General features: G+C 44.2%; 1 protein-coding gene across 5 annotated transcripts in view; it reads right to left on the bottom strand.

The window, feature by feature from the left end:
- The window catches only part of RAPGEF6 (Rap guanine nucleotide exchange factor 6), a 133,059-nt gene extending 121,197 nt beyond the window's left edge, over positions 1-11,862 (bottom strand). For 4 of the 5 annotated variants that reach the window (XM_075056311.1, XM_075056314.1, XM_075056313.1 and 1 more), the window contains exons 1-2: positions 11,396-11,862; positions 10,892-11,019 (exon numbers count right to left, since the gene is read on the bottom strand). In XM_075056311.1, the coding sequence (XP_074912412.1) occupies positions 10,892-10,960 (69 nt within the window). In that variant the 5' untranslated portion in view covers positions 10,961-11,019; positions 11,396-11,862. Of the gene's footprint in view, positions 1-10,891; positions 11,376-11,395 lie in introns of those variants that run through there. The other variant, XM_075056312.1, reaches the window with a different exon arrangement.
- Between the last annotated feature and the right edge of the window lie 10,893 nt (positions 11,863-22,755).

The raw sequence follows: 22,755 nt of genomic DNA, 5'->3' as shown, positions 1-22,755 counted from the left end.
TCTGCTTGCTGACAACTTACTGTGGCACGCTTGTCGGCATGCAAGACCCCCACAGCTGTTCTGTAGCATTAAGAGTCTTCCGTGACAGCAATGTTCAGAAAATGGGAGTCATTTTTCAACCTCCTCCAAGCTAAACTTACCACCACCGTATCATCATCGTTTAGAGAACTAGGCTTTGTAATATTTGATCAATAATAACATATGACCTAGTCTGCAAAATCACATCCGTTGAGCCCTAAATCCCGCATTTACTGTGAAGATTATCACGAAGCAAGCTGCTGTGATCTCTGTTCTTTAGTTACAGTTACTCTGGCCAACAGCTTGAAAAAGATCCATAAATACTATCTGTGCAAGCTTCTAGCGTGCTCCAACAACCATGCAGTGAAAACAGCGAGTTTCTGTTTTACAATAACTTCCCAGATACAAAAGCCTTGTTGACAACTCTATTGTCAGGCCAGAAAACCCTAGAACCACTGACTGCATCTTCTAAAGGCAGCTTCTTGCAACAAAAAATAAATAAAAAGAACAGGAAGGATGCACATCCCTTTCAGGACACCCTGATAGTCCCCTGAAAGCTTGCTGCTACAGAGAAAGAGGCTGCACACCAACACATCTGAAGGCAGATACATACCTGTGTTGCCACAGCCTAAGTCAAAGCAGAGGCCACCAGAAAGACCAGCCCAAGAGAACAAGTCCCCCACCGACCACCAGAACCCCCTACCAAGGCAAGCTGTGGTGTGGGAGCTCTTCCTGGGGGCTGCTGTTGAGATAGATCGAAAGCACGAGGTGGCAAGAGCTTTTTTGCACGCCGTGCCTCATCGGCACCAGCACCAGCACCAAAATCCTTCTCCAAATACAACCGGCCCTTGTCAGAGATCAGGCTGCAACACCAAACCTCCCAGTTGCACTTTCTGAACTGAGGTGAAGGAAAGAGGAGTGAAGGGTGAGAGACTTGGAGAAGAGTTTGTCCTCTGAGAATAATTTCAGAGGAAGACTAGGAACTTGCTGTACTCTGGAGATGTTTGATTAAATATTCTTACCTACAGTCACACCGGATTCTCAAATTCCTTTAACCAACAACCAGCACTGAATCAACAGGCACAACGCTAATGAAACCAGAGCTCGAGTATCTCTGTATTAGGATTATAACAGAATGAGAAGCTTAAAAATCAAAACAAAAAAAAGCAATAAAAAGAGATCAAACCACACCTGGTAACAGAGGTTTTGAATAAAGCTGCTCCTACACATACCAGACTCTGGACACATTAAAGCACGACACAAAGTACTCAAGAGCATTTCTTTTAGGCCGAGGACAGCTCTTCCAGAGGGAAGGCGAGTGAAGATATCGCTGCCTGCCATCACTAACCAGGGGAAGTTCCTCCCCCAGGTCTGGAAGCAGAGCTCCCGCGAGCACCCTCTGATCTAGAGAGCTCTGCAGCGGAACTAGCAACACACGGAGACCACAATCATCTTTCTTCCTCCCATACAAGATTCACACATACAAGGGTGTCTTAGAATATAATTTCCTTTAAAATCCTTATTTTATATCTATCTTCCAGAAAAGATACCTAAAAACCATATACATAAGGTGTGCAGTAGACACCCATACATACGCACATGCAGGCACAGAACAGTCATAGAAAGTAAGCGACGCTGACGCGCAAATTACAAAGCCAAAATGTTTTGTTACAGCTTTTGTTGCAGCCCTGCTTCCTTCAAATGAATCCCAACAAGCAGGAGCAAGTAAGATTAGGCAATAGCCTCTGACTTTTTTGTGTAACTACACACAAAAGAGATACCACATGTTCGTTACACTTGATTAGGATGTTCAGATTCAACAATTCCACCGAGTTTTAGACACAAGTAGTGCTCAAAGCCACAAGACCAGCTTCATAAATATCATCCCTCAAGCTCCCTGAAGCTCAGACTTGTAGTTCTGTCTCAGCTAGACCTAACTATGCACTCTTTTCTTCAGGTAAGCTGGACTAGCACTTTGACCTAGGAGCACTACACATTTCAAAAGGCCAAGACAACGCTTGAAGATACCCATTCACTTGTATCCTGTAACAGAACCACATTCCTACTCACCACTTCATTTTAATGAATCAGAATTGGAAATTACATCCAGTAGACAAATAAGGATGGTGGAACGGCTTTTCACCTTGTCATGTGTAACTTAGTGACTCACTAAGCATAAACCCTGAACTTTCTGCAAACAATGCCAATACACATGAGCCATTGTCCACAGAGTTATTAGCGCACTGTAATTTGATCTTCTCTTTAATACTTCCATGTTCTGTTTAGCAGACTTTACACTACATGAAGGAATTTGCATTAGTCATGACCAAGAGCAGCAGTTGGGAATCGAAAACGAAGCATCTGCCTGGCTACTGAGCAGAGTGAAACAGGTTGGAGGAAAGGGCCAGGGCAGCTAATTTATAATAACCCTTCCAATTCTGTACACAAAACCAAAAAGCATCACTTGTCACAGAAGCAACATCTGTACACTTCTGCTCTAATAAGGCCAAAGAGGTATAAAGATACTGCGCTGTGGAGTACCAGCGCAGGTAGAGGTTAAAGTCTGCTGAGATTCATACCAGCAGGTACAGAGATGTTTGGTTTAGAGAAGCAGGTCCAAGCGTCACTGCAAACAAAAATCCCAGGCTCTGTCCATGCTGGGGAAAGCAGCAGCAACGCAGTCCCAGTGACTCTTCAGAGACCCGTATTTAAAAGAGATGCTTTAGAAACCAGCGTGACCATAATCAGTTTTAACAAATCGCACCAAGCCAATGACTGGGACACTTCCAGGAGTAATGCTGATTACATTACACCATAATGACGCAAGCACCAGACATTTATTTAACCAATGAAAAAGCCATGATTTGACCTCAGCTGCCAGGGAGATCAGAAACCATAAAGTCACAGCTATTAGGTGGAAGAACTGTAAGCATGTTCCTAGGTTATTAGCACTATGGTAGGTGATGAACAACAAACACTCAGCCTAATCCACTTTTCTGAGTTTTCATTACAAGTTTACTTTCTTTGGCATTTCACCCAACCTGAAAGACAAAAAAGAAAATGGTGTTGGGGAGGGGTTTTTTTTGTGGGTTTGGTTTTGACTTTTTTTTTTTTCCCCCCAGCTTTGGTTAATAACGCTCTTGCAAAAATAATTAATCAGGAGAATTCATACATGTACTTCAGGCCACCTTAGGCATCACAATGCCTCCCTGTTTCCATCTGAGTTATTTTTACTCCTTTCACTCCTGTCCAAATCTTCCTTTCCAGGACAGTTTCAACATCCTTACCCATAATATAGGTTAATACAGACACAGACTCTAAAAACAAAACTCACCCGCCCAGCAACATTCATGCTATTTTCTCTACTTGTTTAATATTAAATTTTTTCAACAAGGAAATTTTGTTAGACAGACTCTAAATTTAAGAAAAACCTATTTTTCAATGACACTTCAGTAAAGCCAGTATATGTACTTGAAGCTAGAACAGTGCCCTGAAACCTGATTTACTTGGTTGGAACCATGAATCTATATTTGACTGAAGTCAACAGGCCTTAACTGTTAAGAAAGCTGGAAAAAATATTTATTCCTGTGAACCACTAGCAAAGTTTCCTTGCAGGTATTCCAGACAGACAACAGCTGCAGAACAGCCAAACCAGAAGCCCTCCTCTATGAACACGGTACCTTGTCTAAGGCTCAACATAACGTTATTTGTGTCCCCGAGACATAAATAATCAAAAGACTAATATGAGCAACACATTCAATCTTGCTGCTGAAAGCACAACAAAAACAAGCTCAAAAAAACTGGCCAAAAACAAACAAAAAAACCCTCCTAAGACAGACATTGAAGCTCTTACAGCAGAATATTTACATATTTTAACATTTGGTTAAAAACTGGTAAATGCTCCAATATTGTATTTTGGTTCATTTGAAACAACAGATGGATTTTAAGCACAACTAATTTAAGGTTGATTTCAGCTTCAGAAAGTGTGTTGTACTTAAGGTTCCAACTAGTGATAATCTGAATTATTTGGGTACTGAAACATATGCCAGGTTGTTGAGTACTTCTGGCCAAGAAACAGGCAAATCGACCGTACATCACAAGCGTGGAGCCGTGTCCACATGGCAATGAGAACAACTGTAGTAAAATAGCCAAATTCCACTGATTTTAAGTAAGACTTTATGAATCCAGAGTCAGTCCTACAATCAGCCACAGATCAATAACGCAAAAGGAGGCTAATTTTAATTACCCAGAAGAGAGATTTGACCCTGCCCAGTCTCGAGGCGGGGGACACCACATTTTACCTACATAGGTTTCCCAGGGATGCTCAGTAACACTGACCAACTACCAGCAAACATGCATCAATTGGTCTGAATTTTTTTAATAGAGGATTGAGACATGTCTATCAAAGAACATCATTTCTTGATCATCTCAGAAAACAAGGCACAAATACAAAGTTTATGAAGATGAATTATCAAGAATCATTTTAGTGAGTAGTATAAGAGTTTGCAAGCTTGGCTTTTTTTTATTACAGGAAAACCACAGGTCTAATTGAGATGAAGATTCACGATACTACACTGTATTAAGAAATAGAATAATAAGAGACAACTACCCACCCAAAGCACTCTTACAAGACAAAATAGAGGAAAATGTAAGCACTAAAAACTTCCTAACTCATCAAGCTGGCAGCTGAAGAGACGCAGCTCTCCCAAAGCTCCAAGGCTTGTCAGACAATCCTCCAGGACTGTCAACGCTGTATTTATCATGAGCTTAAAATACATTAAATTAATGAGCAGCCTGGAAAAAAATGTGGTTTTGTTTTACCTTGAACTGGAAGCTATGTGGCAGGGAAGCGCAGGAGGAAGAGGGAAGGTTTATTACTGTTTCATTAAAAGTAAAAGAATTTCAGGACTTGCTTCATTAACAAAGAAACTACATTCTGCTTATGAATAATACTCAAACAATCTGAAAAGCTGCAGCCACCAATATGATATCCAATGCATCACTCCTCAGGTACCATTGTTCAGAACTTTAATTTTACTAGACGGCTATAGAAAAAAAAAAAGCTTTAGGACACATTTTATTTAAAGAGACATATCTAATATTTAAGAAAACCTCACAATTCTAGGTCTTTTCTAGTCTTAGAAAGATGCTGACAGAATATGGTATCAACGAGGCAGCACACAGGACTGGAGTGCATGCACTCTCAAGTCCTTCTCTAAAGCTGCAGTTACTCAACATTTTTGCTAATAAAACAACAGATTTTTCTGCATTTGATTTTTCAATTGTACAGAACAAAAATAAAACTGTAACTGTCACCTTCACGAGACTGCTTATAAGGTATTCATAATTATATTACAAGGTTTTACGTTCTTGTAACTGTAAATAATAATTGTTGTCATATGACTACAGAAGGGCAATCTGCATAAGGTACACAATGACCCAGCCAGGCATTTATTAGTAGTAACTTGCAGGCAGGCCAGTATGTGTTCACAATCACTTTGGTTATCACCCAGCGATAACCAATACATCAACTTTAAAGGTCTCTTCCAACTTCCAAGCCCAGTCACATGCAAAGACGGAACCAAGTCTCTGCAGCGTAAGGGATAAAAGTTACGTAGCACTGCTCAGTTCATCTTCCATATACAGTCTGGGGAGGCCTGCTGGCAAAGATACCGAAGCACAGAGCTACAGAAAAATCTCAAGTATCTTACACCAGGTAACTGCTGGTCATCTTCAGTTTGAGCTCCAAAACTCTTACTCACATGACAAAGTCTTAGAAAGCGTCAGCTATAAAAGAATATATGACTAACAAAAAAAAAAAAGGGGGGGGGGGGGAATGAAAATGTAAGATAGAGGTTAGGTAGCAGAAAATTATGGCAGGAGTCAGGTTTCCATCACTCCTTTTTCCCTGTTTTGGAGGCCCGCATACTAACAGTGAGGAATTTTTATTAAATACAAACCAGCATCTGTAACTTCATTTAATACAAATTTCTTTTCAGCTTTAAGATAACTGCAAGCATCTAGATTTTTGTAGTGATTCTACAATTCTGATTATGATAAATGGCTATCCAAAAACAAAACCGTAGTTACTTTAACACTCCTAAAAGCTCACTGCAAACTACAGAAACAATGGATTTTAACAAAGGCTAATCCCCTGTTTCACCTACTGAGTTTACAGAAAATTATTAAAAGGATGAAAAAACCCACTTCAAAATACCAGCTATTTCTGGAAACAAGAAGCAGATGTTCTCCTCTGTTTGGCTCAGCTGTGCTACAGTACAAGAGTGCCTTTGTTATGCTGTCAGCAATAATTTATTTTATTTATTACAGCCATTTTATAATGCCCATCAATGTACTATTTGTGCATGATTTAGATTCATGCAGATCTATTTCTCTATATATAAGCTGTCAGGAAGTATCACATACACACTCCAAATTGTGCAAATCAGGTTTTTTTCTCTTTCCACTGTATTAATAAAAAGGGAACAGGAAGAGAAAGAGGAGTTAGTATTGCTAAATGAGGTTGAATTAACATTAATCAAGAATTACTGAAACAAGACAAAGTGAGGAAAATACAAGAGTTTAGAGTATAAAAATAAACTCTTTGAAGTGCAATAAAGGCAAAGCTTTCTGAACCACGAAGAGGGAATACTGTCTAGAACAAAGTCATGAAGAACTAAAAGGAGACTATGTTGGGAAAAGGACCCATTAAAAATGGAAGAGAGCACACTCACCGGGAGGGGGAAGAAAAGAGAAAGAAAAAGGAGCATAATCATTTGCTATTTTGCCCTATCAACCACTGAGACCTTATCTGTGGTAGGCACTAAACCACTCCCCAAAAGACTAACATCACAGCCTTTGTATGGATCTGATAAGGAATTCTGGGCCTCAAAAAATTAAACCTTTAATGAGAGCATATAGAGTGGCATAAACATTCATCCTTCCCTCCTACTGCTTTGAACAAACGATTTCCTTCTATTAAAATATTCCCAAATTACTAATTTAATATCCACACCTGTGACAAGAAACAGGCAGGATGATATGCAAGACAAAGCTAAAACATTGCATAGAAGTACGTAAATCCCGTATTCCCAACCTGCAAGAACTGGAGGACCTGTGTGTATAAATACTCCCACATTTAACACCACACAGACATCAGCATAAGCCTGGAAGACAAATGCAGATATTAAAATATTAAACAAGTGTATGAAATCCTACAGTTTAAATATAGGTATGATTTTTTTTTCTTTTGGTAAAGTGATTAAGTGTCCAATTACTGCAAAGGTTTCCTCTATCTGACAAGACAGCGCGCACAGAAGAAACGATTTCTTAGGATATTCTGTTATCGAAACTAACATCTGGGAGAACCCTTACAAATTCTGCACTTTCAGGCTGAACCCAAGAGAGAGACAGATTTATATATAGCGTCAATATATGGTCACAGTCAATGTGTGTAACCAATGAGTCTTAAGTTTTACTGAAGTGGGACTCGCATCCTAACGTGGCAATCTGCCACATACATGGGTATCAGTCCACGAGCAAACGTTCTGAAAGACTTTCCACAAGAACAGCCAGCTTACATCACATATCTGTACAATTTTATGATGCACCGCAGCAGATGGAAGAAAGAAAATAAAAGAAAAAAAAAATTCAAAACTTCTCAGGTTTGGGTAGTACCAAAGTAAGTTTCTAAATGGAGTAACAGAACAGCAATTACATAAAAATGTATAGATCATTAACTATTAGCTACAATCTTTAGGAGTTCATCAAAATAATTCCCTCCGCCAAATAAATTAAAGATTATAACACATGAAGTATCTGAGCAACAACAACAAAAAAAAAAAATCAAGTGTGTACTTGTCTAATATGCATAACTTATACACTTAAACAATTAGCAAACATTGGAATGTTACCACAACACTGAAAACTTGCCCTAACAGAGATTTTTCCAAACAAAAATATTTGTAGCATCAAGAATTAAAATTTTTACTTGAGCAAGCTGTCGAGATAATTCCCCAAACTAAGTAAATTATAGAAATATCTTAGTATCTCCCTGCTTAGTTCCTCAAATCATACAAATCAAAACATTTGGTCAAGAAAAAGTCCTAAAAATCAAAATCATATGGATAATAGTACTGCTTATACATGAAATTTGACATGTGGATTATTTATCTGTATTTTTCCAGAGACTGCTGTACACATGATAGTTATGAAGCACCAGACCACGCTACTCATCAGCGCAGCCCCAACCCTGTAATTTGTAATACCCAGGTAAACTGCCCATATAAACTGCAGGAACAGAAACAGAGAGGGGGGCAGAAAGGGACTGAAAGCTATTGAAACTCGTGGTCAAGCAGCTTTGGCTCATCATAAAATGTCAATCAAGGTTTGGGGAATTTGGGGGTTTTTCCTGTATAAAAATGCCATTGAAGTATATAAGCAGCGCCATGCAGCTGATTTGATGTGGGAGGAGCTGATGATACCTTTCTATGAGAGTAGGAGGGGAGAAATGAAGCCACACTTTTTGTCCATGCACAACTGGATACTTCAAGACAGGAGTCACCAGCTCTTACACTCTGCACAGGGACACCCGAAACTGGGGTCTGACCCTAAGGGCTGTGCTAAGCAGGTTTTGACTGCCCTGACCAAAGTCTTGCAGCCTACAGAAGAAAGTTGACAAGTCAGGATGCTTAGCACAATTAAAAAAGAAAAAAAAAAAATTAACATTGCAATTGCTTCCTCCAGTTCCCTCATCACCCTATATCCATCTGTCATCACATCTCAGAGCATATGCTTGGGAAATCTGGCAGAGAACGGCCACACTGGGGAGGTTCAATTTTTTGCTTTGTGTCTGAACAGGTAGTATAGATCCAGAAAGGGGACCCCCAGATACACCACGCTAATGAAACAGGGAAGTGCTTTTCTTGAAATCAGGTTAGTTCCTAAATGTATATTAAACAAAAATACCCCAAGAAAACAAAAGTGATTTGACTGTAATTATCCACTCAGCAACAGGCAACGAGAACAGAGGACCCAATCCTGCCAAGTTTTAAGTACACGTTTAACTTTAATCACGAGTAGTCTCACTGTGCAGTGTCTCTAAATGCCTGCCAAAAAAGGGCCAGATTAACAAGGGAATTACCTTTTTTTTTTTTTTTTTACAAACCATTTTAGAAGTACCATTAGTTAGATTAGCAAAGATTAGGTTTGGGGTTTTTTTCCACAATTGAGACACCTTGGCAAATTTGAACCTGCACACAAGCCTGATGTCAGTCTCAGTGGGAATCTGCACAGATCCACATGAACCCAAGAGCACGGTCCAGTGCAGTTGGACACCATGATATCTGAGAGTTTAACATCACAAGGTTAAGTGAAATACTTATTTTAAGGCAGTTTTAGCCAAAATAAGACAACAACCCTAAAGAATTCCATGACAATTGCTGGGGGGGGGGGGGAATGGACGGACACGGGACTGGGGATGTCTTAAAAAAAAAAAAAAAAAGGGAACAAAAAGCTGTGCACAGCCGTGAGACATCAGTATTGCAAGAAGCAGCAGTGGGCAGATGTTTCAGGCCAGGCCAGATTACCTGTTGCCCAAAGTCAAACCCGTGACGAGCCAGCACGGTATGCTAGCTCATGAATGACACTTCTGTGATGAACCCAGCTGCCCAACACTGCAAACCACACCAGCAAAGGAATTTTGCTAACTGAAGACTACAGCTGAGGAGAAAGAAAGAAAAGTCTGAAGCAAGAGAGGAGTGATAAAAATAAGAAAACAGAAACAGTAGAGAGGCTGCCTCATGTTTAATTTAGGGAGCAGAGACACAAGGAGGAATATATCAGATATCCCAAGGCAAGTAAACATTGGGACTAAACGTGTACTTCAGCCACTTACAAGGCTGACTTGAAGGGGAATTGGGGTCTCTGTCCTGCTAGGACATACTCTGAAGCAGTCTCTGCAGCAGTTCTCCTTGAGCAGCCTTTTCATAATTAACTTATAAGGAAGACCAGGCAGGACATTGTGCTCTCCATGAAGTATCAAGGGAGAACAGATGTTTCCCTGTCTCAAAGGGACAATCTCAAGAGCGTATCATTTCATAACACTAATTCTTGAGCACATTAAAAAAAAAAAAAAAAAAATCACAGTAAGGGAAACAAGTTTAAAAAGGCTAGGGTAAGCAAACAAACTGCAATCAGCTTTTCAGTGAAATGCAAATGCTATCAAGCATATTTCATTATTAAATTAATGCTCCATGATATTACCATTCCCAAAAATACATAGCTGATTACAGACTAGCTTGCGGGGAAGGGACAGAGAAGGCAGTTATTTGGAAAATGCGTTTTATTGTAACTAACCAGCCTCGCGCATTTCTACACTCCCACTCGCTGGAGAAACATTCTCTTTATGAAGTCTGCGAAGCGTAATTAGTTTGGTTTTGTTTAAATCTGCATCACTGTACAGGTAAGCAAAGTCTTTCAGCTCACTAACTTTTCCCAGAAGTTTTGCCTCACTGAAACATGCATAATTTTACTTTTCAGTGATCTGCCTCTTCTTCTTCCTACAGCTTGCCTGAAGTAGTTCATAAAGTGCCTTACGTCTGCATCCAGCGCGTCGCTGGATGTTTAAAACACTGTTGGTCTCCAGAGGTCCAACTTTGGAAAACAGAAATAAATAAATAACCCCGCTCTACACAGGAGAAGTTTGTGAGCGCCAGCCTGGTCGCGCGTGGCACGCCAACACCTCGAACCCCGGCACCGAGCAAGAAGCAGCCTGTCGGAATCCAGATTTACGCCAAGGAAAAACAAGCAAACAACAACAACAAAAAAAAGTAAAGAAAAAGACCCCGAGGGGAAGGAGCCGCAGCCCCCTTACCTCCGCAGTCCTTTCTGATGGTTTCTTTCGCAAAGCCTGTTTAATCTTGGGGTCCACAGGAGAGGTCATTCTATTACTCTGCTCCTCCCGGTCCGTAAACTCCTCAGAACAGCTGGCGGGGGCGATGCCTCCAGGCGAGCAGGGAACAACCGAACACAACAACACAACGCGATCAGCCCAAGCTCCCGCCCGGGCTTCTCCCGCCGCCCTCCCGCTCACCAACGACGGCCCCCGGCCCCCAGCCGCCGGCCCCGGCGCCCACGGGCGGCCCCTCTCGCCGCTGCCCCGTGGCGGGGACGCGCCCCGAAACTTTCCCGGCGCCGGGGGCCCGCCGGGGGCCGGGGGGGAGGCCGCGCCGCCTCACACACACACACACACCCCGCCGCGGGGCAGGCGGCGGGCCCGGGCGGGGAAGGGGAGAGGAGAAGGCCGAGGCGGGGAGGGCAGGGAGGGAGGCAGGCCCCGGGGCGGGCGCGGTGCCCGCTGCCGGGCTGGCTTGCTCACCAGGCGGGCGGCTCCTCCGCAGCGCTCCGGCTGCCGGTTCAACAGCGGCGCTCGGGGCAGGTGGCGCCGGCTCCCGCCGCCGCGTTCCCCCGGCGGCCGGCGCCGTTCCCCATCGTGCGGGCCCAGGCGGCGGCGGCGGCGGCGGCGGCGGCTGAGGCGGCGGCGGCGGCCCCGCCGTGAGGAGAAGTCCGCGCGGGCTGCGGGAAGTTACCGGCCGGAGCGGGACTCCCTGCGCCCGCCCGCTCGGCCCCTACGCCGAGCGGCTCCGCCCGCCGGGACCGCACAAAGCGACGCGGGCGGGTGAGGAGTTTCGCGACGCGGGCCCGCCAAAGGATCCTTCGCCTCGCTTCGCGTCCGGAGCCCGGCCCGCTCGCTCACTCACTCGCTCGCTCCCCGCAGGCCGCCACCAGCAACCGCCGCCAACCACCGCCACCGTCCCGGCCCCCTTCACCCACCGCGCATCCCCCTCCCCAGACAGAAAAACGCGAGAGCGGGCTCTTTAACCCAGAGAATCAGCAAGAAGGGCGAGGGGCGGGGCGGAGGGGGGAAAAGGGCGGGGCTGCGGCTGAGCGACGCCCTCCCCCCCGCCCCGCCCGCCTGCGGCAGGGCGGGGTCGTAAGGGCCGCGCGGAGGGAAGGCTCGCGAGGGTTGGGAGGGGCGCGGCGCATGCGCGGCGGCGGGGCGGCGGCGCGTGGCACCGCCGCCCCTTTTCCCCTGACGGGGCCGCCGCCGCCGCCGGGGCCGGTTTCTCCTTACCAGCGCCTCGGGTTCCGCCTTCACGGCCGAAGTAACTCGTTTTCTGCGCTCATCGCGTTTCGACACCGAATGGGGCACGCTTCTCCGATGGGCGGGCACGCTTCGGTCGCGGCGCCAAACGTTAGCGTGTCGTTTCTTCGCCGTTACTCCTGCACGTTGTGTACGTTCCAACCTTTTCCTCACAGCCGACAGAATATTTTACCTTCCCGGCTCACGAGCTGCTAAAAGTCCTCTCCTTCAGGCCCGGAGCTGTGGGTTCGGGTTCCCCGGGCGTGTGAGCCCACCCCGGCCTCACCTCACAGGCGCGGGGGCCCAGCATGAGGGTGGAAGGCCCGACCTCCCGCCTTTGGCTCTCGGCCTTAAACACAAAGCAGCTGCACGGCTCCGAAGCCTCGTGGGGTTTCTCCAAAGCGGACCTGGGCTGGTTCCCATGTCCTCCCAGGACCTGGATTTCCAGTGATGCCGGCCCCCTCGGGGACACCAGGAAGCAGCCGTGTCTCAAACACGCCTCGGGAGATTTCCTTCCTTACCCCCAGTCCAGTTTTGTAAATTCATGAGATCAAAGCTACGCAGGCACACAACTTGTGTTTGTCCTTTTCTCCTTCCTTCCTAATAAACAAGAGCGGTTTTGTTTCTTCCCTTTCTCCAGCTATTCCTGCCCGTTCTCCTTACCACTTGCCCTTTATGGCACAATTGTCTTTGTTGTACCGAAGGACTTTAATGGCCATTCCAAGTTGTTTTACAATATTTCCAGTGTTTCCTTCAAAGAAAACTCCGAGAAAATTTGACATTTCCTCAGCTGTAGACTTTTTTGGTGCTGTGCCTAGTACCATTGCAGGCACAATGACCGTGGAATGGATAGCCCAGATCTGAAAAGCAACTATTCTTAACATCAAAAAGTCATTCCACTCCAACCACTAGAGAGACAATATACGATGCTCTCAAAAATTACCATCAGGTAAGGACACGGTTCCAGTCCCATAAAGTCTATCGAGACAAATTTTTTTTTTTTTTACTTCATTTTGAAATTCCGTTGTAAAATTAACATTTCCAAATATCATGTCTGTTATTGTTCCAAAGGTCAGAAGTTTGTACTAGTTATTTGGCAGAACATGTTATCCTTTTTCAACTTTAGTACATAAAATATTATTTCCAGTAGTGTGGGAATCTTGTGAGATTCCCTGCCAGGAACCCAAATCGAAAAGCTGGAGATAAAAAAGTTTTCCTGAGTAATCGAGGAGAAGCGAGTAGAAAAGAACTGAAGCATGAATCCTTCTTTATTAAGAGATTCTTTTTTTCTTATTTTTTCCTTCTTTTTTTTTACCAGAGGTGTAACAGCAAATCGAGTAATTTTTCTTTATCAGCTCAGTTTCTAGCTAAAGGTAATGTAAAAGATTAGTCGATACTCCCCAAGTGCAGATGGCTGGAAAAAAACTTAATGGTAAGACTAGAATAAAAATCATAACAGAAGTCTGTGCTATGACAGTTCTTATGGATCTGTAATAATTTAAATCCTAATCTCGGTTTTTACAAGGCAGCTTGTTTTACCACCTATGCTAGCTCTTCAGCATTCCCGCAATCAAAATAATGCAGAAGTGGGTATTCAACATGGGAATAAAATTAGTACTGTAATTTCTTTTTGCACACAGATTACCTTACTTATTGTACATCAGCCAACAGACACGCATCAAGCAGTGAGGTAGACAGAGGTACTCGATAGGAACCAAAGCTGCTCTTCCAATTTAATTGCTTGGCTCAACTGACCCGTGAAACAAGACTTCCCTCAGCCCAAAAATACCTGAATTTGGGTAGGTAATGGCTCTAATAGCTGCAATTATTCCAGGGGCTATTTTAGCTGTCAGGTTTATTTTCCCAAATATCTGGAGAACAATGGAAACAAGTGTCATGATCCTAACTGCTTACTGGTGTTACAGCCTACGTCTCCACATGGTAAAGCCTACATAGTTAAACACAATTAAGAAGCTTTCACAAGTGAGTAATTTCAGGGCTGGGATTAAAGGATGTGGCCAAGCAGGATGCCTATTGTCTGTGTGGAGGGGAAAATTTGCTTCCCTTTTGTCTGGATTGTATCACTCTGCCCAAATAAAGCATAATTACTTATTGTGTAGTTTTTTATTTATTGAAAAATAACAATATCTGTAGTCTTGCATATCAGAATCGAAGGTGTCTTGCTATTCATACAGATGAGTTGCAATCTCAGGAGATTAAATGTTTCTGCTTCAAACATCCGTGAATTTGAGAAGATCAGCTAAATTACAAAGTACATCTCCTCCTCCTGGTATGTTCCCTCGATTGTTCTGGTTCACTGACACTCCCAAAGATGTCTTTTAATCTCACGCCTTTCACCACCTTGTGCACATCCCAGATTCTTCAGGGTAAAACTCAGCTTCCTCACCTCTCCCAGTAGGAAAGATGCATAATCATCATACACTGAAATATTTTTTACTTGTATTTTTATGTATTCTATATATTTCTTGTTCCCATGAGTTTTATTACAGCCTGGCAATTTCCTTCCTCTCGTTCTCCAATATGGCTGCTAGGCTATTGTTTTTGATTTCTTAGCTTTGGGGAAAAAAAAAAAATCCCCTTCAGAGATTCATTCACATTATTGGCAACGACTACTCACTAAGTATGTGGTTAACACACCGCAAGGAAGATGTACAAACTAATTCTCTGCCTGACTAGAGGAAAACAAAATGTTCTGGGATCCCCCAATGGGAAGAATCTCTTCAGACTGTTTTACCCTATATGCTTATTCTGATGATTAACTTCCTGAGTAGAACATGTTTGTGACGGTTCAGTAAAAGTGTGTGAAATCAGGGAGACAAAGGGATAATCAGTAATTTTGTGCAAGTGCACCTTTTGCAGGAAAGTTACATTTTTGCAAATGGCACAACACTGATCAGGTACCCAGAGAAGAACATTGATCTCCTGTCTAAAACAGCGTTTTGCAGCTCAAAATTTCAATTTCTGAAATTATGTCCCAGAAAGTGTGCAATACCAAATTATTTTTGCAAAATCAAAAGCAAGAATGAAATGGTCATTTTGTATTGTACCAGTAATTTTTCCCCTTCTGAGGCTAAGTTCCCCACTGTGCATATTCCTAGAGCTTCAGTGCGAAGGATAACGGTAAAATGTAGAAATGAAGCATGAGAATCGTGAGATCTTTATCTTTCTGCTGTATCATAATAAAATTTTTAAAACTAAAACCCCATCTTTGTTCTCTTTAACTCAAGGCTAGCATGGCTTTCCTTCCACATACAGATTTTTCCCGAAGGGTAAAACTAGAAAGCCATGCACACGCAAGCAATTACAGAGGTCGTCATGACAGTCAAACCCTTATTTTTCAGCCTTAATCAACAAGACTGAAACAAATGGGAAGCCTAAGAACTTTTAAATGCGGGGATACAACACTTTCTCTACTCATGCTTTACCTTCAGTGGCAATTTTCCTTGCTTTTCATGTTCCCTGTCACACATCTTTGATGGTCTCTAACGTGCTGAGTGCTGGTGTGAATGTACTGTGAATACAGTGAGCCTTGAGATTGAAAGGTCTTAAGACTGCATTAACATGCAAAGAGAGGGGGATGACAAGCCCCAGCTGCTCCCTGGAGCAGACTGAACCGTAGCTCCGGCTGGAGAGATCAACAATTTCCCAGGTCTTAGCTCCCAACTGAAGGGAACATCTCTTGACTGAGGGCACTTTATGGGCTATACACGAGAAAGGCTTCCTGGAGGGCAGGTGGCAATTATGAAATATTTCATGCCTGAGGAGGCAGAGTGGGGTTAGGAACGTCGCACCCGGGCCATCGTGTCAGGAAATCCCCGGCTCGCTTCTGGAGTCCTCGTTCCCAAGTTAGGAGCAATCTGCTAAAGCAAACAGTGAATTAGGTTATTTGCTCTTCATTTACTAAGGTTTCTATGAAAACAAAGACGTGCATTGATACTGACCCGCTGAAAGTTGCCAGTGAGAACAGTGAAAGCTATTTATATTGAAACAGCACTGGCTGTCCTGTGACACTTATATGTATGTTCTCATCTACCTCATTTCCCTTCCATGTCCAAACGTGAAAAGACACATATCAAGAAGGGCATTCCTCTCCCTTGCCGGCTGCCGAGTGACTCGAAAGGTGCAACCGAAGCGAGGAATGGCCGGCTGCCCGTCCTGCGCCTGCTGCCGCCCTGCTGCAGAATTACCAGGCTCTGTCGAATGTGAGTGAGAGGGATCAGGAGGGAAAGGACTCCTGCCGAGTCACCAGAGCATCCAGTCTGCCCCAGGCACGGTACAGCGAACAACATTATCAGAAGTGTCTGATAAAAGAGAGTAAGATCTGACAAAAACATTAAAAATTGTTATAAAATAACATCTAAAATAAAAACAGCTGGTTTGCTCAAAGCTGGAAGCTCTTGCCCCAAACAGATAGACACTCCGCAATGGAACAGCTCTGTCTGAAACAGGCTCTTTTATCAAATGGTTTGTCTGTCTTCTGCCGTTTTATTTTTACTACGCACAACCTACAGATATTTGATTCCAGCCCCAGCACTGTGTTGGCAAAAGCTAAAAGAGCATATGGACCTGTCTAGATATTGGAGGTATCCAGCAACAGTATACAGATGTCCAAGCTCTAGCCTGAAAAAATTAAAGATGGGGGTGGCGGGGGAAAACCTGCCCTGACAGGAGGCAATCTGGAGTCTAGTGACTACCCCATTTGCATTTTCTTTGTTGTTATAATCAGGTTCAAACTTTAGCTGCAAGATTTTCTTCATTTGTCGTAGGAAACCTCATGCCAAAAACCATTAGAAAGGGGAGGGTGGGTAAAAGAATGGGCAGGGCACAGACAAAGATGAAGACTTAAAAAAAAAAAAAAAAAAGAAACAAAAAAAAAACAAAAAGAAAAAACAGTCTTGCCACGGGAAACTGCCCACCAGTAATGTGGCATGAGTAACCAGTTCAACATCTCTTATTCCAAACGTTTAATGTCTCTTTCATTAATTTTTGAGGTCCGCTTAAAGTTGCATAACTGTAAGTTGCAAGATGATTTCACAAACAGTGGGGATTTTGTGACTCTGACCTGTTATAACCCAGAGAGAACATGCAATGGTATTTGTATTTTCCTACTGAGTAGTTATTTTCAGAGGCAAAAAGCCAAACGCTTGCATAACCCAATATTACCATTCTGTGTATCTATGACATTTGTAAGTGGACAACATTTTGGCTGACAGTGTTGAGCTAGTAAAAGGGCATGCCTACGGAGGGGAGCCAGTTTAAATATGATAAAGATTAGAGTAAATAGGATTTCAGTCCTCCCCCTTTTTTAAGTAAATGGAGTAATTCTCTGAGCATGTGGAAAAATAATAAACAACCTCTCTACTGCCAAATAACAGGCCAACAGTCTAGACTTTTTCTTAACTGGTAATCAAATAGATTAAGAAATTGTGAATAAACGCCTGACATGCTACTTCCCTGCTTTATGCAGTTGAATACATGCTACTTATTTGTGAAATCCTACGAGAACCATTACAGCATTTGAATCAAGACTGAGGCTGGGGAAGATTTGCAATTCTTACCATTTTCTTGCTGCTGGTGTTGGTCTCGGGGTACTTTGCTACCACAGCCGAGAACAGTGCAACAATTCAGCCAGCACCACATCAGCTTTCCGCTGTATGCGTATGTTTTGTATGTTTATGGGAAGATACGTGTCTGCATGTTTGCATTTCTGTGTGTGTGTGTAAACTATAATTTGATTATGAACAAATGTTGCACAGTTTTAGTAGACTCGGTTCAGGCCTGGGAGCCAGGAATGCTCGGTGAACTCATTGCAAAGTTATGTAGGCCAAAATTCCCGGTATCATCCTCTGGTTTTAGTCACATTTCGATGCTGTCGGTCTGATTTTTCTGATGAAGAGAGTATAAACAGCTCCTGCTGACATTAGTGAGTTAGCAAGCCCTCAGCTCCTCCACACTGGTAAATTGGGTCTCCTCGCATTGAAGCACTCGGTGTCAGCGGTGGTTGCTTTTATCATCTGTCTCTGCATGATGACATACGTCCTTATTATTCCTTATGATCTGTTCTCCGGCTTTTAATGACCCTACAGAGCTAATGAGATGTTTAGTTCCCCCACCCAAGCACGACCATATGGATGAGATGGTATCAGGCAGCTCGCTGAAACCATTAAATCCCAGGCATGCAGAATATCCAGAAAGTTCCTGTTTTCAGCGTGACGGTTTTAGTCTTCAAATGCAGAAGCGTACAGCGTGCTCACATGATGTCAGCAGCATAACAGAACAAACTGTCTTCTGCAGACAAAATCCTGTCTATTTTTAACTTTGAAAAGATCTGCAGATGACTCTTCTTCCACTCGGTGTGGTTTTCCTCCCTTCCTCCCCTCCTTCCAGAGACCCCAGCCTTGGTAATGTCACACAGTGATTCTGTATCACGATAGATGGGATATGGATTCCCCCCGAGCCTGCGGTGGCCTCTTCCCACAGCCCAGAAACTCTCCTAAAGCGGACAGCTGAGATGCTCCTGCTGAGATGAGACCACCAGACTCTCTTTTACCTTCATGCATCAAAAAGCCGAGACATCCAGGGATGCCGGCCGTCCTTCCTCAGCCACCGGGGACGGACACGCGCGCGGATCCAGGAGGAACGGCTTCTCTGGGCGCAGAGCCGGACCTGGAAGACCTGCTCACTTCTCCTTTTGGCACACGAAATGGGGAGGGACCCGCATTGCAAACCCTGTCAGCCCACCCCGAGGGTCTGCAGCATCTCCTAGCAGGGATTTCACCCGGGAGGGGAGGCTGTGACGAACGTACAGCGGCTCCTGGGGCGCGTATGGGGTGGGGTGGGGGGTAAGTGTGGGGGAGAGGGCAGCGTTACTCCATCCCACGCTCTTCAAGTAGACGATTGTACTGGTTGGGTTTTTAAATGCTAGAAGTGCAACCAGTCGCAGTCTTCCTTGAATGAAAGGAAGCATTGTGTACGAAACACGGGGAGAATTTCCTTTACTGTAACTTGTAGGGAGCAAAGGAAATAAAAGCAGAACAGCAGCTAGATGGAGGTCAGCTGATGGTGTGAATCATGCGGTGATGCAAGTTACCGAGTGTGCGGCTCCGTGCCCTGCCCAGATGCCAGAAAACCAGATGCCACCTGCGTACACAAATATCACTTATCTACAATCACTTACCCCACATGGATTTAATTTCTCTTGCTCAAAGCAGAAGGGGCTGGGGTTTTTTTGGTTTCTTCCTATGATATGTGAATTTAAAAATTGGGAAAAGATCTATCAGGTAGGACGACAGTGGTGATATTGAGGCAGAAGCAATTTCTTTAGATTTTTAGGCATTTCATTTCACCTAGGTGAAATCTGAGATGCAAGCGTTCCCTAGTCTGAGACACCGAAGAGGTGACGGAGGTTGCTGTTGGGGTGTCGGCAGAGCTGTGGCTGGAAACTTATTTGCTATTGCCATTAAAAAGGGGAACACAACAAAATTCATGCAGAGAGCTGCCTGGCCTGCAGGAAGCACACTGACTTCCAGAAACACCGTGACACTAAGAACAATCCTGTCAAGGAAATATTCTTTTTAATAACTGCGTATGAAATGGCTGCACAACTTGAACCAGCAAGCTTTGACTTTTCTGGAAAGCTGCATGGGGCTCACTGTATTTTGACACGTCGCAGACAAGCTGCCCTCCAAGTGCCCCGGCTCCCCTCCGTGCCATTAGGAATGCTCCCAGTGCCGTACCAGCATGCTAAAAGCCATGGATGGTACCAGCAGATATCTCGACATCTGAATTTTTCAAACTGTTTTAGTGATTAATATTTTTCTCAGAGCTTTGGCTAGTGGGCAGATTCTTTCCATAGAAGTCTGCATTGCATTTAAACAGTTGGGTTTCATTGCTGTCTTTATCCAAGGCAAAATTGCCTTTGCAGTAGAAGTGTTTTCTTTTATATAAACAATTGCTGTAGTAGTTGCTATTTTGTGAACTACTAATTGGGTCTGTCTCCAGGAGGGTATTACAAATGTGCCGCACTTTTTTAAAGAAGGTAGCAAGAGAAATGGAAACAGTTTGTGGGCTCGCAGTTAAGGAGACCTTGAGGTAGCGGGAACCACCCCAGAGTTTTTTCCATTGTGGTCTAAAAGAAGGGTGTGCACACAAATGGTAAAGAATCTGCAACCAAAAATGGCAGGAAGAGTATTAACGATAAGAAACTCGGAGAGCAGAGCTCAGCAGGAGCCTGTGTCCAGGGTGGGAATCGCCAACGGTTGCAAAAGTGTCCCGGGGGGTCTGGCCGGCGGGGACGGGTGCGTGGGGACGGGTGCCAGCGCCACCACAGACGGGAAGGCGCGGTGACCGCTGCGCAGCCCACCGGGGACGGTGGTCCGGCAGATGGAAACACCGTGGGCGAGGAGGGGGTTACAGTTCTGTTGGCAGGAGTATTTTCCTCGCTGAAATAGCAGGACCGCCACATGCTCCGGTAATGATGCTCAGCTGCCTCTTTAGTTAGTCTGAACAGGAAATCGCCGAATCACAAATTAATTAGAAACGCTTAATGAGCTCTCATGCTTCGACTGTAAGGGATGAAGGCAGAGGACAGACACTGCTGATGGAAGACATTTCCTCTAAAACCGCCTCTGTCGTACGCGTTCTGAAACAGAGGGAATTCGCCCCGTATTGCCGAGACGGATGACTTGCGTGGGACAAATCCTGCGCGGGCTCCTGCTGAGCGCTGCCCGAGCCGGTGGTTCTTTCGCTGACCCAAGGGCGAGCTGCCGCAGGAAGCTGCGATCCAACGGGGTCAGCAGCTTCCCGGCGAGCAAGCCTGGGAAAAAACAGACGAGGATGCGACAGTCAACTGCAACATATCTGAAGGGTTGTGTTTAGGTTAAGGATTCTTCTCCCCCTAAAAATGGGAGTCTGAATTCATAGCTGTGAAGATTTTTGCTCCCTGCAATTGCCCGGAGCAGCGGGGCTTCTCCCTAGCCCAGGACAGGGCCCTTGATTTTAATACTAAATCAGTTCAAGCCTATGGTTCTTAAAAAACTCTATCTGTTTCCATGGGAAGGGCCTGCTTTTCACTAACCTATAATTTAAGAAATGGTTCGCAGATTTAAGCTGTATTTTGAAAAATAAATTTGCCTCCAGGCTGATGGCTTTTACAGCCTAACCAGCCTCAGAACAATGTCACGTGAAATGACAGAGATCAAGACCTTTATTTAAACTGTTGGAGCTGTACAAGAAAAACAAGCCTGGAGAATAAAGCGCACGATCATTAATTATTGCGGCACAAGCAGCACAGCTGTAATTATCTTGTTCACCAAGAATGTCTCCTGCAAATTTTATCAGTCATATTGTTAATACATGGAAACAGGAGCCCTTATTCTTTCTGCTCTTTCGGTAGTGATCAAAATTAGACAAGATTTCTAGTTACAGCTGCTATTAATAAATCTACTCCTTGAAAATTTGGTAGTTAATTTCTTAGGATTCAGTACACTCAATAAGCTATTGAAAAATATAATTGCTCATGGCTGTAATTTTGAAGTAATTATAGAAGAATTGCTGAATGTAGTCTTTTCAAAGGCATCAAAGTTCTCCAAAGTGAAAAGCATCTCTGGCAGAAAAAATCTAGCGCACAAACCCATTTGTACCCTCTTCCCCCAAATCACTGTTTATAAACACCTTGGCAGCGTAATGACCTTCGCAATCCCCGTGCCACAGCCTTTAAACGAGGGTGTTTGCTCAGGAGGGGTCCCACCAGCCCTCCAACATCAGTGCCAGGAGCCGACCCAGTGACTTGCCATGATCATCCCATACGGACTCAGGCTTTTCCTCCGTGCGCTCTCACCGCTGCTTTGTGTGCTGGCTCTGGGCCGTTTATAAACCACTTTTCTTTTGGTGACATCAGTGGAAACATTCTAGAAATTCATTCTATTAGCCAACAAAACTAAAATAATTTGCGTTTAGGAAGTAAAATGCTCAGTTCTCAGGGAAACGCTCTCACCCATCTTTTTCAGCCCAACTACACACACTTCCATAAGAAACACCGCTTCCATTTTCTATGCCACTCAGGGAAAACATTTGTTTTCCATTAACAGGCTGGGACAAACTCCACCTTCAGCTCTCCCGCCTGGCCCCAGCAATGCCACGAGCGACGCATACGTGTGTCTCAGAGCTGCGACTTCAGCCCATCCTACTCGAGAAGGAAATCACGACGAGAGCAGCCCCGCGTCTCGCTTATCGCAATTGCTCCAACGTAGCAGAGCCACAACGGGACATCACTGTGGCATCCCGCAGCTCCTTAGTGGTTCTCCTTAAGAAAAAAGCTGAGTCTGTCCCACCAGCAGCACAAAAACTCACACTAAGGAGTTAACGAAGAAGAAAAAGCAAGATCCAGATTAAACAGACGTTCTGGTTACGGTGGTTAGAAACTGAACAGCAAGAGCAGCCAAAGACACAGTGGTCGGAGAAAGTTCCTCTTTCTCAGTGGTTTAGAAAGCGCAGGATAGATGAAAGCTTGAAATAAAAAAAATATCAAAATCGAACCATGTCTTTACAGGCTAAACCGGGACCTCCGGCATCTA

This window comes from Buteo buteo, chromosome 24 (assembly GCF_964188355.1).
Source record: "Buteo buteo chromosome 24, bButBut1.hap1.1, whole genome shotgun sequence".
NCBI classification, from domain to species: domain Eukaryota; kingdom Metazoa; phylum Chordata; class Aves; order Accipitriformes; family Accipitridae; genus Buteo; species Buteo buteo.
Note: the sequence above shows the minus strand (reverse complement) of the source record. Positions and strands in the feature narration are given on the sequence as shown.